Genomic DNA, 22,938 nt, shown 5'->3' with positions numbered 1-22,938 from the left:
CAAACACGCGCATTAACATGATCTTACTCCCTACTTCAGTTATAGTTTGTCAATATGGTGTAGCCTAACCACTGGGAAATGCCAAAAGAAATGGCGTATTTCAAAAAAATACTACATTATTCTTAGGTCAATAATTATTATAAAACAATCATTATTCGTAGGACGTTTATCACATTTGAATGGCCAAAGATATAGCTTATAATCAGTATCTTTAGAACTATCTTCAAATGTGGCAATCTTGCCCATTTTTTGAATAATAAAATGCCTAATAATTCTTGTCAAATTTGGGATCACAGAGATTATATATATAAATTTTTATCGTAAATATTTCACTATAATAATGTCAACATAAATTTACTAATGGTTTTATAAATGCGTTTAAAAATTAATAAACCTAAAAAATCTCAACACCACTGCACATGGATGTACTGAAATATGACAATATTCTAAAATCTAAAACATTAGATCGAGAGGTTTAAAAGAATACTATTTTATGTAATAAAAATACTTTATGTAGTCATCAAATGTTTAAAATAAATATAAAGGATAATAAGGCTTAAAAATTATATAAATAGATGGTCTACAACATTTAATAAATGTTCAGGCTAATGCTTTGAAAATACCATTCTCCATTTTGACCTACGTTGGGCATGTGGGCCGTTAAGTAGTAACCTTAACCTGGCAAAATACCGCCCTGTCAATTTTCGAATATTTTATTCGAAAAAAAAAATAAAAAATATATAGATATTTATAATAATTGTTTCTCTTTTCTCCGTGCGCTCCGAAGATGTAATTTATCGCACCGTCCAATCTCTTTGTAGGTACATCTCTTTGTTCTATTTATCAGGATTTCATAGGTGTTATGTCATCACTGATTCTTTAAAAACAATTAATATTTTGGCATTATCGTTAATTCAATGTTTTTGTGATATTTTAGGTAACATCCTATAATCAAGCATAACATAATAAACAAGGAGGACAATGGAAAATATATTATTTGACGAAAAGCAATAGTACGTATAAACGGAACAGCTTATTAATGTCATCCACAGACACGATTTGCGACTCTTGTTGAGTTCAGTGTTGCCAACCGTACTATAATTATAGTATTTGTACTATAATTTTGGTCCGCGTACTATGTACGATATAAAATATGTATAGTACGCCCAAAATACTATAATTTTGAAAATCGTACTATAATTTCATATAAAAGTACTATAATTTTGCATTTGCCATTTCGCAATCGAGTGGTCTTCGAAAATTTGGAAATCTGCGGCCCGCGACGAAATATCTTTCCTAAAAAAAACGAGCCGACTATGAAAAATCGGGAACCTGCGGCCCGCGAAGAAATATTTTTTCTAAAAAAACGAGCCGACCATGAAAAATTGGGAAAATTTTTATTTTCAACAGATGACAACGCGTACTATATTTTATCCCCAAATACTATAATTTTGGAGGCTCTGTACTATAATTCCACTTTCAAAATATGGCAACACTGGTTGAGTTGGTGTTCGTAAAAATAATGTCAGTGTGTTAGTGTTCCGTGGTGAGGCAAATCGTCGTGTTGTGTCGCTCGTTATTTTCTCATGTATCAATAGAATTAAAAAACTTCAAAAATGGCACCACAATTTAGCAAACTAGTGACAAATAAAAATTTGCAAATAATTGGAGCAATTTCTGCCATAGTTGGAGCATGGTGCTTAAAAAAGGGAATTTATGACAAGAGGCAAGTGCATTTTCATAATAATAATAGTGCTTATTTAAAAACTTTTGTATTTTGTTACTAGGTACCTATGACTTCTTAAATTTTGTAATAATCCTTTGACCCAAAGTGATATTATTATAGTAATATTTGTTATTATAGTGTTATAATAATAAGCATAGGAGTGTTTGGTATTTAAACTTTGAACCTAATCATAAAATTGAATAATTGAGCCTTGAATTTTCTACTGCACGTTTAAAATGTTCATGATTTTAATTCAATTTCACAATTAGCAATAAACGTCTTAATTAAATCAGTTACCATAATTTATGCTTTATCAATCCAACTCGGCAGTTTTTAAAGCATTCTGCTTACTTTTTACGGCACAAAACCTTTTAGTAATTATATGGGTACTTTATGTCACATTAATTATTAATCATATTGTGCCCGCTTGTTCCACAATAGTTGTGTTCGATCTTGAACAACTGTTCAAAACGTCATAGCATCCTTATTGGATTTTTTATTCTACATTAATAATTTATCTAGGTATTCATTTTTCATAACGGAATGGACTGAACAAAAAAGTAGTTTGTTTATATTTTTTTTCTTTAGGATCAGATTCATCATTCCAGTATTTTTAGGTTATTAATTATCTCAAATAATAGTTTTGTATTATTTACACAAACTAAGAGAAATCTTTAACCATCAAGGACACCTACATTTTTATTATCACCTCTTTATCATTGTTTAATTATTAATTAAATTACTTATGGGTAAGGGTAACCGGTAATGTAACTTAAACTGACACTTTGAATAGGTACATAGGTAGGTACCTACTCCAATACTTTTCTGAACCTTTTTAAATGTATTCACATAGGTACGTACCTAATTAATAGTTATTTTGATATACACCTGCTTATCATTCATTGTGAAGACAAGATAAACATGGAGGCTTATGAAGATAAATTAAATATTATTATCTAAGCAAGAATAAAGTTATGTTAATTCATCATACTTTAATCTATGAATTCATTACATACAGCAAACTTATTTCTGCTAATTTCAATAACACTTTGATACTTACTTATTGATCATTCAAATCAGATTGAAACTTTTGGAAAATATGTGGTGATTGGGAGTTTCCACGTTTTCACTGCAAAAAGATGGTCTTGTAGGCGACAATCAAAATTATAAGATTTATATAAATTAATATCGACTACTCAAAAGTAGTCGATATTTTTTACATTCATACATTTACAGTAAAAAGCTAACCTAACATTTTGATTTGATGTTACGAGTTACATAAAACCAGCTACAACCATGAAAGTATACTCAAGCAGAAATGTGCGCATTTTATGCATAAGTATACATGAGCGTAAGTAAGTATCATTTCACCAGTCTTGTGACTGTGCAGGAGACATGAGAATGTTTGAATTTCTGTACTGTATACTTGTGTATAATTGACATCTGTAGCAAGGACTTCACAAGTCTGAACCAGTAGCCTATTTTCTGCTGCTTTTTTCGATGACATAATTCAAGCGTAAATTGAACCTGTTCGTGTATACGCGTTCAATAAATTTGTGCAAATATACCTCGTAAATCTACAGTTATGTCTGTAGATGGCTTAATTAATACTGCTGGATTAAATCCTCCCTCCGTTACTTCCACTTCGCAGTCTATTCATCTACATTTACATCAATTCCATATGTGACTAATTGCACACATCTTCTAATTCTTATGCTACATATAGAAATACATCCATTTGCGTGACTGCGGCAATTGGCTGCACACGGTGTCAACTATCCTCAGCTGCCATCACAAAACTAATGAAATGGTCAAAATCTAAATATTCACGCACGACTCAGTTACGTTATTTCGAGTTGCATGCAATTGTCAGTAAATGGGTTTGATCGCACAGCTATTCGTTGTCAGGATGACCCTGTGGCTGTTTATTATTTCATGGCTACTATAGTGTGATGGTGTTTATCAGGCAGTTATGCACTCACCAAACAGCATATTTGACCCATTGTTATTACAACAGTTTTGCAATATCTGTTTCATCGCTTACTGTTGCCGTTTACTTATCCATTAGCTTCTTTTGTGGTCCTTCTGCATCACGCAGAGGGGCTGCCCTAGCAGTTTGTCCAGGCAGTGGAGATTGCACCCCCATAATGATTGTTAAAATAATTAATATTTTGGTTAAGAATATATAGAAAAAAATATTTGGCGTTTTATTAAAAAAAAGATTATTTACGATTAATTATTAAAGCCTTGTCAATATAATATCACGGGTGTAGATGTTTTAGCGGCGATCTGCGGAACTACAGATCCCCCCATTTAATGGCATATATCCACACCCTCAACTACTGACTATAAAATCGCAGCCAAGACATGAATAGATCAGCACCTTAAAATTAGAATAAATTATTTTCTTCATATTTCTAAAAAAACATGCTTTTTTTTACATTTTAATGACATTTTATATATTAAATATTATAAAATTTGAATATACATGAATTGCACGGTTGAGAAGAAATCTGAAAATTTTACAACACTCTAAATTCGGACTTATTGGTTATTTTTGAATCAACCTACGTAGACTTTCTTGATACATAGTGAAGTGTAAATAAGTTTTGATGAATTTCAATTAACTGAAGCTACGTTCACTGTTATCAAAAGTCACAGACGTTGGGAATAATATCGTACCATCTATTTTGTTTAATAAGTTCAAGAGCTTAATGATTTGTTCTAATGGAATTTTAAAAAGTTTGTTCACTTTGGCACCCGGTTTGATCGCACCAGTTCCACTGCCCTAGGGCCGCCCTTTGTCATGCCCAACACCCATCTTTCTAGGCCACATTACTGTGCCTCTTGGTTTTCGAATATGAGTGTGTTTCACTCTATATATTTTCTTTACCTTTATCTTTTCATAGATATTTTATTAGAAAAATTGCATACTCATAATAATTATTTATTACTTTAGGTTGGTATCTTAATTTATTACACGTGATTTGAAAAGTGGATATTTCCAATACTATTTAATATCAATATTTTAAGTTCAAAAGTTCAATAACTGATTTAATAATGTATATGTATCTACTTATTATAATGTATCCTATTCTTACCATGAGTATGTACTTAAATGTTTATAAATTAATTCGAAATTTGCTGCAATTTTGAAATATCTCTTCCTCTACATTATGGTAATATATATTTATAGCTGAGAAATAATACTTGTATTATTTATACTCTACGGGCCAGTTAAAGTTGTTTGAATGTATATATCCAAAGACGTAATAATAATACTATCATAACATCTCAGAACCTGTTATTATTATGCCAATATAAAATAAGTATTTGGAAAATTAACCAATTAAGTAGGTAACTATTTTTACACTCGGTCAAAAAAAGTCAGTATTGTAATACATTAAAGACAAGTTAGATGGTGTTGAGGCTAAATATTACAAACTCCATCTTTTTTGAAGAATGTATTTTGAATCGAATGGAAATCCATTTTTTTTTATTACTTAATCAGAGATTTTTAACAAATAAGGATACAAGCGCCAATTTTTTTTATTTTGAGGAAAACGTGTTTAAAAAAATATACCTACTAATTCTAATTAAGTATGGTGATATATTTTTATTTAGAAAAAAATGATTAATTTGTTTTAATATATTACTTCATCCAGTGACGTCCCTAGACAAAATGCCGCCCCATTTTTTTATACAATATTTTTTATCATCAATGCTCGTGTCGTTTCTGGTCACCAAGGACGTCGAAGGGCAACGGAAGTAAACTAGACATTGCGAACCCAACAAAAAATTAAAGTCCTGTTAAACCTTTTAAGCTAATTAATACATTTTGTTTCCAACCACTGAACTGAATTTTTGAAAGGAAAGATATTTTCATTATTAAATACTCAGTTTAGGTAGTTATTTATATATATTATACCAAATGATTCTCCTCGATTTGCCGCCCTTCGAGTAACTGCCGCCCCCAAGTGACGCTCAATATGTCTACCCCCACGGGACGTCACTGACTTCATCCTGTTACGCTCCGGCATTTAAGCATAGAGTAAGCACAAGGTCGAGCCAGTTCCCTCGGTCTATCACCATCTCTCGCGCCTCCCGTCATGTGAGACATACAGTGCATAGATTGCATAATTATAATAACGCACTTTTTAATGATGAATAATTATTGTATCAAACATATGTATTGAAAAGCACAACATGCATTTTTTTTTGCTTAGTTTAAGAGAAGAGAATTTTACCAATCCGGCACCGCGGGTGCTATACACTATCTATGCTGTATTAAGATATTTTTTAACGTGACTTGTGAAGACAGTGAATTTTATTTAGCCTATTGACATTATTCACAAGTTAGAAAAGGGCTAAAGGCCAAAATATCACTTGCTGTTGAAGCCACTTTATATAAAATGTTTGGTCTTGCCACCAAACACAGGCCATTATTTATGAAAACATTTCATACCGCTAGAACCTGTCTAATCTTACTTTGTGGCCTACTCCTGTAATTATTTTTTTTAGACACAACGTGCCTTTATTACTTAACTGTATTGGCATTTATTTTGCTTTTAAAATAAAACCTCATACTTTTGCATTCGTGGCTTTTGGGCCTTTATTTTATTCAACTCTTCGAGTATTGACTTTTTATATCATATTCAATAATAAATCCAATGAAATAGAAACTTAGGTAGATAGTGATAATTCATCTAATTTTTTTACAAAATATGTAAATACATCAATAAATTAAAAAAAGTAGGCACCCAATTTACCTATAAGCAATAATTCAATTTTTACATGTAACATTCTACCAAGTATTAAAAGAAACATTGATTTAAAAAAAAATATAATGAAAACACTTCATAGTAATAAAAATAATATGTACTAATTTTATACAAAAAAAATCTACATTCTTGTACTAAATCAATCATATTATTATCTTTAGTATATTTAATTAAATCCTCAATATATCCTCCTATATAAATATACTACACTTTTATACTAATTTTATTTTCGTCGAGATACTCATTTCTTTATTTTTTTTTATTATTGAAGCGGAGGCACGAAACGACGCAAACCCGTGCAGCGTAAACCTGAGGACCAAATTCAATACATGATTGTGCAAAAATCATCAAAAGGTCCTAAACCCCAAGTGGACGCAAAGTTCTTTGCCCAGTTAAAGATCTTACTCAAAATTATGATACCGGGATTATGGTGCAAGGAAACTGGATTTCTTATGCTCGTCGCAGCATCGCTGGTAGCGAGGACACTTTGTGATTTATGGATGATAAAAAATGGAACATTAGTAGAAAGGTACCAACTTACACTGCCGTTATGTTTATGAAATTTTAAAACAATGTATTCATAATTTTAACTGACTTGCTAGTCATTACCGTGCCATACTTTCTCTTTTTCGGTTTATATTATTCAATGCCACAATTTCACAATGACTGAACTTGACCGTCAAGTTTCTGGACAAGTCATGGTAATAATAAATTTTATACTCAACATTATCTGGTAAGGTATGTTGATAAACAAGCAATTTACTTATATAGGTAATTGATTTATTAATCTGTCTAGGATGTTATCTAGGGCACCACAGCATTTAGACTGAGCAACAAAATCAATACTGCCCGTTTATACCTGTTTAGTGAATAAACTCATCATGATTTATCTAATAATCAGCAATTTTGGGTCAAGCAACGAAATCAATACTGGCCATTAATACCTGTTTAGTAAATTAATAAACTACTATGAGAATAATAAATTGGCTGAAGTAAGGTTTAGGCAACAAAGCCATAATAGCTTCAGCTTTATTTTTTATATAAATTTCAAACATATTTTTAATCAGCCAGGTAAAAAACCTGTTTTATTAGTTTTTATTTTATTAATGAAGGTTTAAAATGAATTTTCAGTGCAATCATCACTATGGATAAAGCATTATTTAGACAGAGACTATTAAGATTCTTCTATGCTATGCCTGTTGTAAGTATTATATCTTTATACATATATTATTAAATTAATGCTGTCTATTGATAATCTTAACCTATATAAATCAACATTGTATTGATAAAAATAATTACCTGAAGAATTTTTAGCAAATTATTTAGATTAAATTTACAGAACATATTTCAATATTTTTCTCTGTATGACAATGCCTTTTGTTTTATTAATTACTCTGATAATTATACTATTGTCATGGCAAACTTGCAAAATAATTTAATCTAATTAATTTTAATTTACATACTTGATGTTTATTTGTAGGTCTCCCTCGTAAATAATGTAATGAAATGGAGTATAGGTGAATTAAAACTTAGGCTAAGGACAAATATGACACATAATCTATACAACCAATATCTCAAGTAAGTATTAATAGATTCACTAATCAAATTTATCATATTTTTTTCTTTACATATCTCCCAGTGCTTCAATAAATTATCGGTAGTAAAAAAAGTGCCAGATGATGTCAACATTTCTTATGAGTAGCAAGTAAACATACTGAAAATATTTATTATAACTCTTAATAAATACCAGTCACCCTATTGTATTTACAATCATTTGTATTATAATATACCGATTAATGTTTCCCAAACTGTGGAGCATGAATGATTTAAAGTAGTATGCGATTGAATTTTTCTGGTAAATATAATATAACTTATCAGTCATTTCCAGTATTGCCAACTGTACCTACTATAATTATTGAAGCAAATCCAACAAAGTCCTAAAGTGTTAAAAAGAAATTTTTGACTGTTTAATAATATTTATATCACATTACTACACATTTTTAGAAAAAAAGTTTTTAAATAAAGTTATTTTTTAAATGCTACTTTAATTGAGTCATTTACGTTGACAGCTGTTTCAGGCTATACACCCATCCTCGGTTTGGTCGACTATAAACGTTCCGAAGATGGGTTTATAGCCCGAAAAAGTTGTCAATGTAAATAACTCTATTATAGTAGAATTAACAAAAATAACTTTGTTTCAAAACCATTATAATGGAGTTCTATGATGTAAATACTGATTCAATTAATAAAGAAACACAACTTTAACTATTTTTTTAATTGGCTCTACAATCCAATCTTGGCCGCCTCAAGAAGAGGTTTCTTCGTATATTTATGTTTTACGAGAAATGATTGTTAGCCACTCATTCAACCTACAATATCTGTGCTCTGGATCCAAACGCACATTAAAAATCAACATATGAATTTGCCAGACCCAATATTTGAACCTGGGACTTTTGATTACATAAGCGGACATGTTAGCAATTTTCCATCTTTGATGCAGCGTCTTATCTAAATGAAAATTTTATTTAAAGATAAGCTCGGTTGCAAATGACACAAGGTCCAGGAATATTGGTTTGCTAAGTTCATAAGTTCAATGCAAAGCCAGCCAATCTGAATTATTAAATTAATGATAATTTAATGATTGTTTAATAAAAATATGAAATCAGTCAATAAACAACTATGATCATTGCGTGTTCAAATTATTAAAGATATTATATAATATTTTACCATAGTTAGATAATATATTATGGGAGTTTTTATATGATTTTCCAAAAAATGGTAAAATGGGATTTCGTTGTCTTTGCTTCTAATAGTTTCAATTATAATATTTGTACAAGTATTCCTCGACTTATGGCCAAGTTACGTTTCTAGACTTTAATTGTAAGTTGTGTTGGTCGTATGTTGACCTTCATACAAAATATTTAAATTATGTCAGAAGAAAATCCTTACATGACTTGTAAAAATGTCGTAACTCGAGGAGTACCTGTATGTACCTGTACACCAAGAATACTTTGGTTTTGTTGTAAATATTATAATTTATTACTTAGATGTATAAACACAAGAAAAAAAAAATTATTATTTGCAATTCGTTGCTCAAAACATAATAAAAAGAATTCATCATTAAAACTGGTGTACGCCACTAAAAAGGGGTACTAGCAGGTTATTCATTTGGGAAACACTGCTAGACGATACTTAATTTTTTTCATTACAGACAGAACAACATTGACACTATTTAAAATTTAATAATGAATAATCTTTCATCCTGTCTATTGGACTATGAACATAGTTTTGAAAATCTATTTATATCAACATACTAATTGGTTCCAACAAATTATTATGACGATGAACATTTTTAAATAACTGATAAAGATGAAATCTTTTTTTTTTCGACCATGTCCATTCCTAACAAGACCATATGGGCCTCCAGAGAGTGGAGATTTGTATTAACAGATTTTTGTTTTTACGAGAAATGGATGTCAGCCACTTGCTCAACCTATTATTAGGTCCATACTCTGACTCATACACAAATTGAAAAACAATAGTTTCAATGACGATATGTGTACTTGTCAGACCCAGGATTCTAACCTGGGACCCACGACGCTATAGGCTGACGCTAAAGCCGCGCAGCCATCGTGGGGATCACTTATCTATTCAGTCATTGCAAAATTAATTGCATGTCGGATAACATTCATAAATAATGTACAAATAAAATTTCAGTACTTCTATAAACGTGCATATATAGGCTGAAGTTGAAAGAAAGTAATTCTCATTGTGAATATAATATGAAATCCCCATAATTTAGAGAGCAGTATATTCATTACTTTGCTTAGTACTTATGTATTATCGTAAAACTCATTAAAAAATATCACGAGTTAATCTATAAGATGACCTAGCAATGGATGATGCGGTCACACCGCTTTATCAAGATTACTACAAATGAAAACCGAGCATCGGTGACTCGGCACATTTGAGAAATAATTTCTTATCTCTATACATGTGCGTGCGATGATAATAATACATATAAATATTTTTTGCAGAGGATTTACGTACTACCAAATGTCAAATTTAGACAATAGAATTTCGAATGCTGACCAGTTGCTCACTACAGATATTGAGAAATTCTGTGAAACTGTTACTGATCTTTATAGTAATGTTTCAAAACCGATTCTCGACATAGGCATATATGTTTATAGATTGACAGTTAATCTTGGAGGAGAGGTAAAATATTATTATAATACTACATAATATTATATGATTTTTTTAGAAAGTTGTGAAATTCTATAATGCTATTCAACATGTTAACCTTGTAGTCCTCTTTATCTATTTATAACTGAACAACGTATTTCGAAATCATTTTTTTGACATAATCAAACATTATTCAAATGGGTATTATGAATAATTTTATTATTATATAATCAGGTAAAATATAATTTTACGTAATTATAATTTTAGATAAACTATCACATAATAATAGTGCATCTATAAAATATATCCTAGAATATATATTCAACACAATATACCCTTCACTACAGCCCTGTTAATGCAAAATGAAAAGTACTTTGGGCTTTGCCGCGTTTGGCCTTTGACCCTCCGGAATAGATTATTCGTTTGGTTATTTTGAACCGCACTTTGCTGTAGGAATAAATTAAGCAGTCTATTGTGTGTTTTTTTAAATGTGAAAAATAATAATAAATGCATTATTATAATCTAAATATTAATCATTCAGTGGAAGTATATTTTTACAGACATTAATTTTGGTATTGTATGCCTACAATAATTATTATGTTTATGCCCAGAATTTATGTACACGATTTACTACTGTATCCCTCTGGCTGGGTGAAATTTACTAATCTTCTTCGTCGTCTTGTTTGATCCAAGATTTGGATGTTCGTAATAATCATACTTTCCTCACTCCACTTCACACAATATGGTATTGCCAAATAACTGACCACCGATTCTCATAAAAATATCTTTTGAAATCCTACATCCAGATTGTGAGAGTATTTTTTTTTTTATATGTCAGAAGTCTGCTGAATTTAATATTAATACAATTTATATATTTTGCAGACTCCTGGATATATGTTAGGCTACCTTCTATTCTCGGGCATCTTCCTAACAAACCTACGTAAACCGACTGGTAAGTCAACACAACATTAAAAAATATATATATTGAGTGTCTTTTATTTAGCAATTTGGTCTCTGACGTAATATTATTATGTCAAATGAATTACGAGGGTGGGTCAATAAGTCCTTAGAAAAGCCGACAGGTGGCGCGACTAGTACTGTAAGCGGTTTGTTTTCATGCAGCGGCACTACCGATTCAGTATGCTGCGAAGTTTCAATCAGATTGGTCGGGTTGTTGTGTGTTTCTCGTACATTTAAAAAAATGTGAAAAATGGAAAAATGGAAAATGGAGAAAATTGAGTTTAGAGCTGTTATTAAACATTTTAATATAAAAGGGTTAACAGCAAAGGAAATAAAAAATGAGTTGGATTTAGTTCACGGCATATCTGCTCCTTCACTTGCAACTATTTATAACTGGTTAAATGAATTTAAACGTGGTCGTACATCAACAAAGGATGAACCACGCTCAGGACGTCCTGTAGAGGTGACTACACCAGAAATGATCAATAAAATCCACGATATGGTGTTAAGTGACCGAAGATTAAAGTTGAGTGAGATAATTGAGGTTACAGGGATCTCAAAAGGTAGCGTCATTTCTATTTTACATGACAAATTGGGCATGAAAAAAATTTCTGCAAGATGGGTGCCGCGTTTGCTCACAGTCGACAATAAACGCAATAGGGTGGTGGCCTCTAAAGCCCTGTTGTCGCTCGTGCAACGCAATCCGGATGAATTTTTTCGTCGCTTTGTGACTGTAGATGAAACATGGATACACCACTATACTCCCGAGACGAAAGAACAGTCAAAGCAGTGGATTGCGAAAGGCGAACCATGTCCAAAGAAGGCGAAAACCGTAAAATCAGCTGGTAAGGTTATGGCTACTGTATTTTGGGATGCACGTGTAATTATTTTCGTTGACTATTTGGAAAAAGGAAAAACAATAACAGGGGATTATTATGCATCTTTATTGGACCAGCTAAAAAACAAAATTGAAGAAAAACGGCCTCATTTAAACAGGAAAAAAATCCTCTTTCATCAGGACAATGCCCGTGTTCACACATGTTTACGATCAATGGCTAAAATTGAAGAATTGAAGTTCGAATTGGTCGACCACCCACCGTATTCGCCAGATTTAGCCCCCAGTGACTTTTTCCTTTTCCCAAACTTAAAAAATGGCTAAGTGGACAACGTTTTTTTTCAAATGAAGAAGTCATCGATCGGACAAATGCTTATTTTGAGGACCTTCCGAAAACTTATTTTTCTGTCGGCTTAAAAAAAATTGAGAAACGTCTAACCAAGTGTATTGAGCTCCAAGGAGATTATGTTGAGAAATAAAAAAAAAATACAAAAATAAAAACTGTTTTAATGCTTTTTTCTAAGGAATTATTGACCCACCCTCGTAACACATTGCTGTAATTGGTTTTTTCACCAATTTTTTGTATAATAATTTTCATAAAAACATCAACCTTTTAATAAAAATTAGCTATTCAAAATTGTTGTTGACCAAGAGAACACTAATAAATCCCAATGAATAAAGCTTACAGTTGATGAAACCTGTCATTCATTCATTATTGGTTTTTTTCCTGTTCATAATGTTAAATGACTAATTTTTTTCTTGTTGGTCATTTTAATTTCGATTTTTTTTTTATATATCATGTTCCATCCTAAGATCATAATAATATGGACCTCCACAGAATTGAGGCTGTATCAATAGCTGATATTTTTTTTACTCAACCTATTTGATCCATACTCTGGGTACAAACACAAATTGAAAAACATGTTTTTTTTGTAAAACCCAGGACCCTCGACATTATAAACCGAAACGGTAACCGCTAAGCCATCGTGGGCAATCGAATTAACAAGATTTTACTGTATATAATAGTCAAGTCCATTTTTTCTCTTAAATTCCTGCATTGAAATTTATTGTTGAAATTCTGAAATCAATCTTCTATAAAATAAGTCAATTCTACCTTCACCGTGCTTGGTGCCTTGGCTTGTCAAGTCGCATCTTAACAAAAATTGTGTTCACACTGCACCTGCACACTGATATTGGAGCTAAGAACAGGCCACACTATGGGTAAAAGATTTGATGTTCTCATGGGGAGAAATGATTCCCATCTCTGCATGCATTGTTCAAAAGGACACTATACACATAGCGATGCAATACTCCAAATATTATTGACATAAAGTACAGCTGCGACTTGGAAATATCTTTCAGAGTGACGGAGAACTGAAACGTGCCCGTCTATTGAAAAGAATGGGAAACTGTAGTAAAATTTCTTTAATAAAATTGGAAAAAGAGTCTGAATAACAGATCCTCAATCAGAGGCGGTCTAATATGTCAGTGGGTCGCAGTTTAAGCCAGTAAAATTATTTGAAAAAATAAATATTTGTTAATAGATATAATGATTTTAATAATTTATTCCATATCTTTACAGCTAGAATGACAGTAACTGAACAAAAATTAGAAGGAGAATTTAGGTATATTAACTCAAGACTCATAACAAACTCTGAAGAGATAGCATTTTATCAGGTAATATTATATCATAATTTTGTACCTATTAATTTGATTTAGTATTTTTTGTGTGATTTGTACCTATGTGATATTTTATTTTTTGACAACTTATATTTTATTTTTATTTTGTTTCAATGTAAATATTATTTATTCAGGGTAATAATAGAGAAAAACTCACACTCCTGGCCAGCTTCAACAAATTGACTAACCATCTGAGGAAATTTTTGGAGTTTAGAGTGTTAATGGGCGTTATTGATAATGTTGTAGCAAAGTGTAAGTAATATTCTTGAATAACTAACTTCTTAACTCTAACTGTCCAAACTTATATCATGAATAGGGACCGGATTTATATGCTAGTGCATGTTTTGTTAGGGTGTATGCACAGCTATAAGAGTTGCACAGAAATCCGTTTTGAGAGACGCAGAATCCAAAAATAAAATTTTATTTTGCATATAAATGCATATTTGAGACGTTGGTGCATATTTCATAAATAAATGCATATTTTAGGGCTTTTGCATTAATTATAACTTTAGTTTTTTTTAATTATTTTATTGAAATATAACTAAATTAGGTAGGTAGATAGTTTAGATGCACTTGCATTTTTAATGGCATCCCCAAGCTGTGGATTTATCGGAAAAAGTCAACTTGTACACCTTTATTTAAATTTTTCCCAATCACCTCTGTCGACGTTGAGAGCTTGTTTTCCGCATATAAACAAAATGCTGACAGATATGTGGAAAATTTTAATATCAGCACAATATTGAAAAAAATATTTTTTTCTTTTTTTCGGACAAAAAAACAGTAAATAGTATTCAGGAATAGTTTAAATGTGTCGTTTTTGTTTTTGAAAGTTGTGTATAGTTTACATTGCATTTTATATTGAATTATTTGTAGAACAAACTATCTTGAAAATTGTAATTGATTAACTTTATATTGATTATTTGAGTTTTTTGTTATTGATATTGATTAAAGTTATTAATTTGTTATTCGATTTTTTATCACTAATATTGGGTGAAGTGGATATTTACAATATTTTCCATAAAAAATGTAATTTTTAACTGCATATTTCTATGGTTTTAGTGCATATTTTAATGATTTTAAGTGCATACGTGCATGCATATAATCATGTTTTTTTTGCATATAAATCCGCTCCCTAATCATGAATAATTGGTTTATAAAACCCGAAAGCTGTACAAAAATGTTGAAGCCCAAAGATGTTGATGGAACCTTTATATTATTACAATAATATGAATGTGACCCCGGAAAAAAAAGATTAGATTTGCTAAGTCATTAATCATAGCAGGTTCATCTGTCACTAGTTTCACACTTGCTCTGAGATTCCCAGAGCCACCACAAAAAAAATCTTGTATTACTATAAGCTACAAAGTTTTTATACAATGAACCATATTTATTTAAATGAACAACCATATAAAATCAGAACTGACAATGTGTAAATGAGTATCGAATGCAAATCAACAGCAGTCCATCATTTTCATTTTATTTATAATCAATTATTTGCTGCCAATATACCTAGTAATAGTAATTTATTCTATACTTACCAATTATTCAACCATTTTAAAATGTTGTAAGTAATTTAAAAAGAGTATTTATTATTGAAATTTAGATTTGTTGTTTCAATACATACTTTGATAAATTTTTATCAATTATCTTCAGTATGAAAAGATTTAATAGTTTTCACAGCTCAGTGTCATTGGTTAGTTTATCTGAGCTGTGATCAAAATGGGTTGTTATTTAGTTATGTTATTTTTCACAAATCGATCACACATTACAAGAAAATTAAATAATAAATTACCCAATTATTTTTTGCATTTCACATTTGACATAACTAACTAAAAAATATTTATAAATGTGATTTTCAGACATAGCAACTGTTGTTGGTTTCTATGCGGTGTCGATCCCATTCTTTGTAAAGGACCACAAACTCTTGACTGGTGATAACGGAAATCGGTTTGGAGTAAGTATTATTCTATTGGTATTTTTGCGATTCTATGATTACCATTTTATTTGGCGTAATATCTGATTTAGTTGTGGTATTTGAAAGTAATTTTGACCAGTTTTATTTATTCATTGCAAAAAATATAATTATATGGCTCTACATCGTACAACCAAGCCATTCAAGAGACTAAAACCGGTTTTTAGATCAAAGAATGATGTATGTATTATCTTTTATATTAAAAAAAAATATATTAATTTTATTTATTTCCTTTACAGCATTATTACACGTATGGCCGTATGCTGGTAAAATTGGCTGAAGCCATTGGCCGCCTCGTGTTAGCTGGAAGGGAATTGACAAAATTGGCCGGATTCACTTCACGGGTAACCGAATTAATGGACGTATTGAAGGATTTAAATAATGGAAACTATCAAAGAACCATGCTTAACGGAACAAATTCCCTTTCTAATGGGGAGAGTCTTACAAATGGTATGAATAACTTCTACTTATAAACTATGTTGTGACTTCTATATTCTGTCAAACACGTCAGAACAGAATGTGTTGTGTGCGAGTGTAGGGTCAAAGTATGTACGTGAAATGAAGATGGGATTGTAGTAAGCAGGGGGAAATGTAGTTTTAGTTCTCCGGGTAGCCGCGATGATATATCGGCCAGAATATGAATGTCACTATACACCAAAATTCTAAAATCCCACAAAACATGAAAGTGTCAATTCATTGACCAAAATAAAATTTATATATTGTTTCGGTAACCTGTCACATTGACATATTAATCAGGAGGTAGATATTAATTTGAAGAGCAAAAGTAAATTAATCAAAGTGAAGTAGATTGGATGTTTTTATAAATAGTTTTATTTTATATGTTCAGTCATATTTATTTAGTCTGGAAATAAAACTACATAATACCGTTGCTAAAAACCAGAGACAACCAATAAGCCATACTATCATAATGATATGATTGACAGATGAGTGTAATCGCTACAAAGAATACACTATATTTGTTTATCATGATTCTACTATTCATAGTTTATAATATTGTGTCAATTGACTGAATCCATATATTGTATATTACAGTTTATGTAGTTAAAAATTTCATTCCGATGGATAATGGATGTTGCTAGTTATTTTGTTTTGTCTCATAATAATTTATTTATCTTTTAGGAGACATTGTTCCACTTAAGCCCAACTCGGGTAAAATTATATTCCAGGATCATATAATAAAGTTTGAGAAAGTACCGCTGGTCACTCCAAATGGAGACGTACTTGTGAGTGATCTGTCGTTTGAAGTCAGGTATGTATTTGCACTGCAGTATTCTAAAATCAAATTTGAAACATAAATTTTAATTATTGACTGATAATAGTTAAGGGCGGACATGCTCAGCGTGAGTCAAAATGGAGCTTTATTCTATTTTCAAAGCATGATCCTGGACATACCTTAAACGTTGTAGATAATCTATTTATATAATTTTGAAGCCTTATTATCCTTTATATTTATTTTAAACATTTGATGACTGCATAAAGTATTTTTATTACATAAAATAGTATTCTTTTAAACCTCTCGCTCTAATGTTTTAGAATATAGTCATATTTCAATACATAAATGTGCAGTGGTGTTAGGATTTTTTACGTTTATTAATTTTTAAACGCATTTATAAAACCATCACTATAATTTATATCGACATTATTATAGTGAAATATTTACGATAAAAAATTATATTGATAATCTCTGTGATCCCAAATTTGACAAGAATTAGGCATTTTATTATTCAAAAAATGGGCAAGATTAACACATTTGAAGATAATTCTAAAGATACTAATTATAAGCTATGTCTTTGACTATTCAAGTGTGATAAACATCCTACGAATAATGATTGCTTTATAATAATTATTGACCTAAGAATAAGGTAGTGTTTTTTTGAAATACGCCATTTCTTTTGGCATTCCCCAGTGGTTAAGCTACAACATACGGCCGTAGCCATAAATTGACAAATTATAATTGAAGTAGCAAGTAAAATGATGTTAACGCGCGTGTAACTTGCCCACTTAACTTAATAATAATGTATTCTGTGTCAGTTGTGCATTTGCCATTAGTGAGTGTGCATATTTTGCCTGAAAATAACAAAAAGCAAAACCCAGGTCGCAAATACATGACAGATGAAAAAATATTAAACTTAAATCAATTTGAAAGATACCTACCAAAGTTATGTTAATATTTACCAAGCCATTCACAATATTCATATATCTACGACAGTCAAATGTTTCATCCTCAATTACTAAGACGTGATATAAATTAAAAATTCACACAAGCTTACATTGACTTACAAGTTGAATTGCATCTTTTTTCAGATCCGGAATGAATGTGTTGGTGTGTGGTCCAAATGGATGCGGCAAGTCAAGTCTGTTCAGAATCCTCGGGGAACTGTGGCCAATGTTTGGCGGAACTTTGACCAAACCTCCTCGAGGAAAACTTTTCTACATTCCTCAACGCCCTTACATGACTCTTGGCACGTTGCGGGACCAGGTATAAGTCATTGGTATTTAATAAGTCCTAAAATTAATGGAATCTAATTTATCATATCGACACCCCCAACGAACAAAGCAGTAACTAACTTTTTGGCTGTTTTGAGTTACGACATAACGCATACTAAGAAAAAAATACTCTTTCTGCCTGTATTAACGTTGTATCTCTATGTACACCAGTTGCAGAGATATGAACTCGAAAAAGGTTGTAATTATTATTTTTTTGTATTTCAACCTGTAAGAAAATAGTACAGTAAAACCTTGTTAAGAGCGTACATAAGTGAAACGGCAAATAATTTTTAACACTGTGGAACGAAATTTCGGCCGCGTTGCCATTCGGAGAGGGATAGCGACCTGTTCGCACGTCAATTTCTTTTGTAATGGAGTCTTGTGGGATGGGAAAAAACGTTCCGCATGTACTTGAAAAAGAAAACATGTCAATGAATTTACTATTATTTTGTTTCCTATCATAGATGTGCCTATCAAATTGGGACATAAAAAATGTCAGGATTATTTTTATTACCTTCATAAAATAAGTCATTTTGGATGTTTTAGGAAAAGTCTGTCTTTGACTGTTGTTTTCAATGACTCATGAAGTAGTGTACTTTTTTACGGTTTATTGAATATTTTTATATGCCAGGACTCTGAAATAAATTCGAATTAAAGGAATTGTTTTATATGAAAATAATGTTCAAGGGACTTTTTTTTCGCGAAAATTTCGAATTAGCGCGAATTTCGAATTATCTGTGTTCTTATTAACGGGGTTTTACTGTAACTTGAATTACTCCATTTTATGCATTCAGCATTCATGTGAAATAGTTGTATAATGAATTACAACTATATTCTGATGAAAATGTTCGCAAGTCATCGGTGTATCGCTTGTATTTTATTCTGATAATTGCAGTGGCCAGAACAAAAATAGAGTAGTTTTCTGTATGTATTCATATGCTGCGGGGGTTTTAAAGTTAAGTTACAACAATATTCCATGAAAAATATTTTTTTATATTAAATTATCTCACGAAAAAAGTTGTAATATGAGTTACAATATTATTCTTTGGAAATATGCTGTTTTATGACAAGTCGTAACTCATAAAAAGTATACTTCTGGCTTTTTTACAGAGATAAACCATTAATATACTTGACCAGTACCAGCACTAACTACATCTTTTAACCCTATTACCAGATATTTTCTTCTTTGCATTTCGATATGAGAATTTTTCAAACTTTCATTTTGCTCTCCTGAAAAATGACCAAAAGTGAGTTACTGCTTTGTTCGTTATGAGTCGTAATAATTTTATGAATCGATTGTCAATCTTTTAGTGAAAGATATTTAAATTTGTACTACACTAAGTGCCCATACGCACCTATCGTTTTTTGTATGCCGGCTAACCGCAGCGGCCTGCCGCATATCGCACTTTGCATACAAAAAACGATAGGCGGCCTGCCGCAAGTGCGTATGGGCACTAAGAGAACATCCATAGACGGAATCTGTATGTAGTTTTATACAATACTAAACTTATGATTCCTGTTCATGGTAATATATCTTCACCGTGCATATAAGCGTCTAACCGTATACGTTTATTTACTTTGTCCAAAATGAAAAGTTTAATGAATGTTTATAGACAAAAACTTGGTAAACTACTTCAGTCGATATTTTAGCAACTATTAACACAAAGATTTATCTAGCTGGATATATTACACACAGTGATTTCATTAACCAGAGAGTAAAGTATCGAACAAGTAGCGAGAAAGGTAACCCAGTCTTCAACTGAATGTGTAATAGCAAAATAAGTGTGCGAGTAGCCACGAGTTAATATGCAACCAACTAAATAGTAAACAAGCCCAATATAATTGAGGCTTTAGTTCCAAACTTGAACACCAGAAAATCTATGTTGGTATATCTATAAATAGAGCTTATTATAATAATCATCTTTTTATTATTTCAGGTTATATACCCACATACACATGACGAAATGAAACGCCGTGGCAGAAGTGATAAAGAATTAGTTAAATTCTTAGAGTTGGTTCAACTGTCTTACCTTCTGACCAGAGAAGGCGGTTGGGACGCGATCGCCGATTGGTTGGATGTTTTATCTGGCGGAGAGAAACAGAGGATAGCGGTTTGTGACATATTTATCATGATACTATATCGTTCTGTACATACAGAGTAATTAGAATTAATAAAATTAATCACATCTGTTTTTGTTTTTAGATGGGTCGCCTCTTTTACCATGCGCCGCAGTTTGCCATTTTGGATGAGTGCACGAGCGCTGTTTCAGTTGACGTTGAGGGTTCAATGTATCAGTATTGCAAGGAGGTATAGTTTTTATTGAATATAACTAAACTACATGATTGTTTTTACTTTTTATGCCCACCATAGCATGGAGGTAGAGTTTACGATATTGATAAATGAATCTAAGCGATAGCGCTCATAGAACGCGTCGAGCGGGCGAAGTCGGCGAATGCAGTGTTTATTCATAACCATAATCACACGTCTCTTCCCGCGCATTACCCTTCACCTATGTAATAAGCGGCCCAAGCAGCACAAAATAATTAGTTTTTACAGTGTCTCTCATAACAAAGCAATAAAAATATTATATTATTTCGGGTCTTGTCATTAATATTTACGACGACATTATTCAACCAGCGATAAACTGAACACGCAATAAAATTAAACAATGACTTCTCTGTAATTAAATAATTGCTTTTCGCCCGTCGATCGACAAGGCCTCAAGCAGCGTAATTTTGGTAGCCGTGTTCAATGAATGGACTTCTTTGTATTTTCATTAAATCGTATCGCCGAGAAGCGAAAAACGGTGACTCATGCGGCACGCGGGGCGCAAGGCATCGTGAAGTCCAGTGGGCGCTGGCGTATTTGATTACGTTGTATTTTTGATGATTTACGCGCCACTTGTAGAAATTTTGCGCGAGTGCCGCACTCGCTGCGTCAATGGGCTTTATGCCTAAGGTTCACACCCCATAGGCTGAATGAAATACAGAAACATAATTATTATCCATTGTTTTATCATTAATATGTGTATATGGATCCAAGGTATAAGAGTTTGTAATGTTATCCATATCCATCCTCTAAATATGAATCACACATTAGTTTACCAAATAGGATAAACTTTTAGCTAAATTCGCATAGTTTTGATGGATAGACAGTTTTTGACACTGTAAGATAATTGAGACCGTTCATTGACCGGCCTTTTTGTATTAGGCCGATGCAGCAAATGAGGAGTTGGGTCAATTGGTATGAAATAGTTTACAGACAATGTTGTTTTATATCAATCACTAAAGTGCGGGAAAAACAAAACTGAATGTGGGCTCTGTATATTTCAAACCCTTTTTTATAACGAGTCCTCATAAAAAAGTCTGTTAGGTGACCTCCCATGTCGTACGGGGACGGGGACAAAACACACTCCATTATCATTTATGTATACTGTAGGTATGTGAAATTTCTTTTTTTTTCAGGTTGGAATTTCACTTTTCACCGTATCACACAGAAAATCTCTGTGGACCCATCATGATTTCTTCCTGAAAATGGACGGTAGAGGGTATTTTAAATTCGGTCCTATTTCTGGTGACACTGAAGAATTCGGTTCATGATTTGTAGAATTATTTGTGAGAAATGATATTCCTTATCCTGTTAATTAATTTTAACGATAACTTCTTTAGGAAACAAATTATATATTGTGTATAATTAAATGAGGCTTTATATGTTTGTACAGATACTATTGTGCATAAGAAATTATTTTCTGATTATTCTTTGACCATTTGAATGCTTCAATTATTTACAGTTTTATTAATATTTCATTTTGAAAAGCCGTAATTTCCAGTAGTACATACATATTTTGACAGCATCTTTCTATGTTAAAACTGTCATTGTGTGTAGGTAGTATATTATTAAATTAATTAATAATCAATTACATTGAGACAGCAAAGGGATAATTAAATAATTTTTATTGAAAACTTGTCATTGTATGAAGACGTCATTTTCAATTCCAACTGATGCTTTAAATATTTTGTTATGTTTTAAAATCTCAATTACGTCAGATAAAATAATTATTGATGTCACTCTGTACTTACATTGAATATGCATTAGGTGATATTATTTTGTATATGTATAGTTTGAACAAGTATTCTCATTATTTATGAAAAAATATCATTTTTAAATGTTAATTTTTTATGTAAAGCTAAAATTATACCTACAATAATCATGTTTGGTAAATTACCATCTTTTTTTAATAATAATAAATTACATTCCGTATGAATGTTTATGACAGTATCGCACAACACA

General features: G+C 31.4%; 1 protein-coding gene across 1 annotated transcript; it reads left to right on the top strand.

Annotated features, from left to right (window-relative positions):
- Window positions 1-1,527: 1,527 nt before the first annotated feature.
- Window positions 1,528-22,389, top strand: Abcd3 (ATP binding cassette subfamily D member Pmp70). The gene is made up of 15 exons (XM_085951997.1): window positions 1,528-1,726; window positions 6,779-7,036; window positions 7,639-7,708; window positions 7,988-8,085; window positions 10,545-10,725; window positions 11,575-11,644; window positions 14,070-14,164; window positions 14,302-14,419; window positions 16,027-16,121; window positions 16,379-16,589; window positions 17,280-17,409; window positions 18,465-18,639; window positions 20,585-20,758; window positions 20,851-20,955; window positions 22,113-22,389. The coding sequence occupies exons 1-15, from the start codon at window positions 1,617-1,619 to the stop codon at window positions 22,245-22,247; spliced, it is 2,025 nt and encodes a 674-aa protein (XP_085808123.1). The 5' UTR covers window positions 1,528-1,616; the 3' UTR covers window positions 22,248-22,389.
- The last annotated feature ends 549 nt before the right edge of the window (window positions 22,390-22,938 follow it).

This window comes from Rhyacophila brunnea, unplaced genomic scaffold (assembly GCF_057557595.1).
Source record: "Rhyacophila brunnea isolate RB1 unplaced genomic scaffold, BYU_Rbru_1.0 scaffold_3, whole genome shotgun sequence".
Classification (NCBI taxonomy): domain Eukaryota; kingdom Metazoa; phylum Arthropoda; class Insecta; order Trichoptera; family Rhyacophilidae; genus Rhyacophila; species Rhyacophila brunnea.
This window is presented reverse-complemented; position numbering and strand designations above follow the sequence as displayed.

Coding starts and splice junctions, on each gene's coding strand:
- Abcd3 (XM_085951997.1), top strand. CDS start 1,617: ATGGCACCACAATTTAGCAAACTAGTGACAAATAAAAATTTGCAAATA. Junction 10,726..11,574: donor CAGTTAATCTTGGAGGAGAG/GTAAAATATTAT, acceptor TATATTTTGCAG/ACTCCTGGATATATGTTAGG. Junction 14,420..16,026: donor TGATAATGTTGTAGCAAAGT/GTAAGTAATATT, acceptor TGTGATTTTCAG/ACATAGCAACTGTTGTTGGT.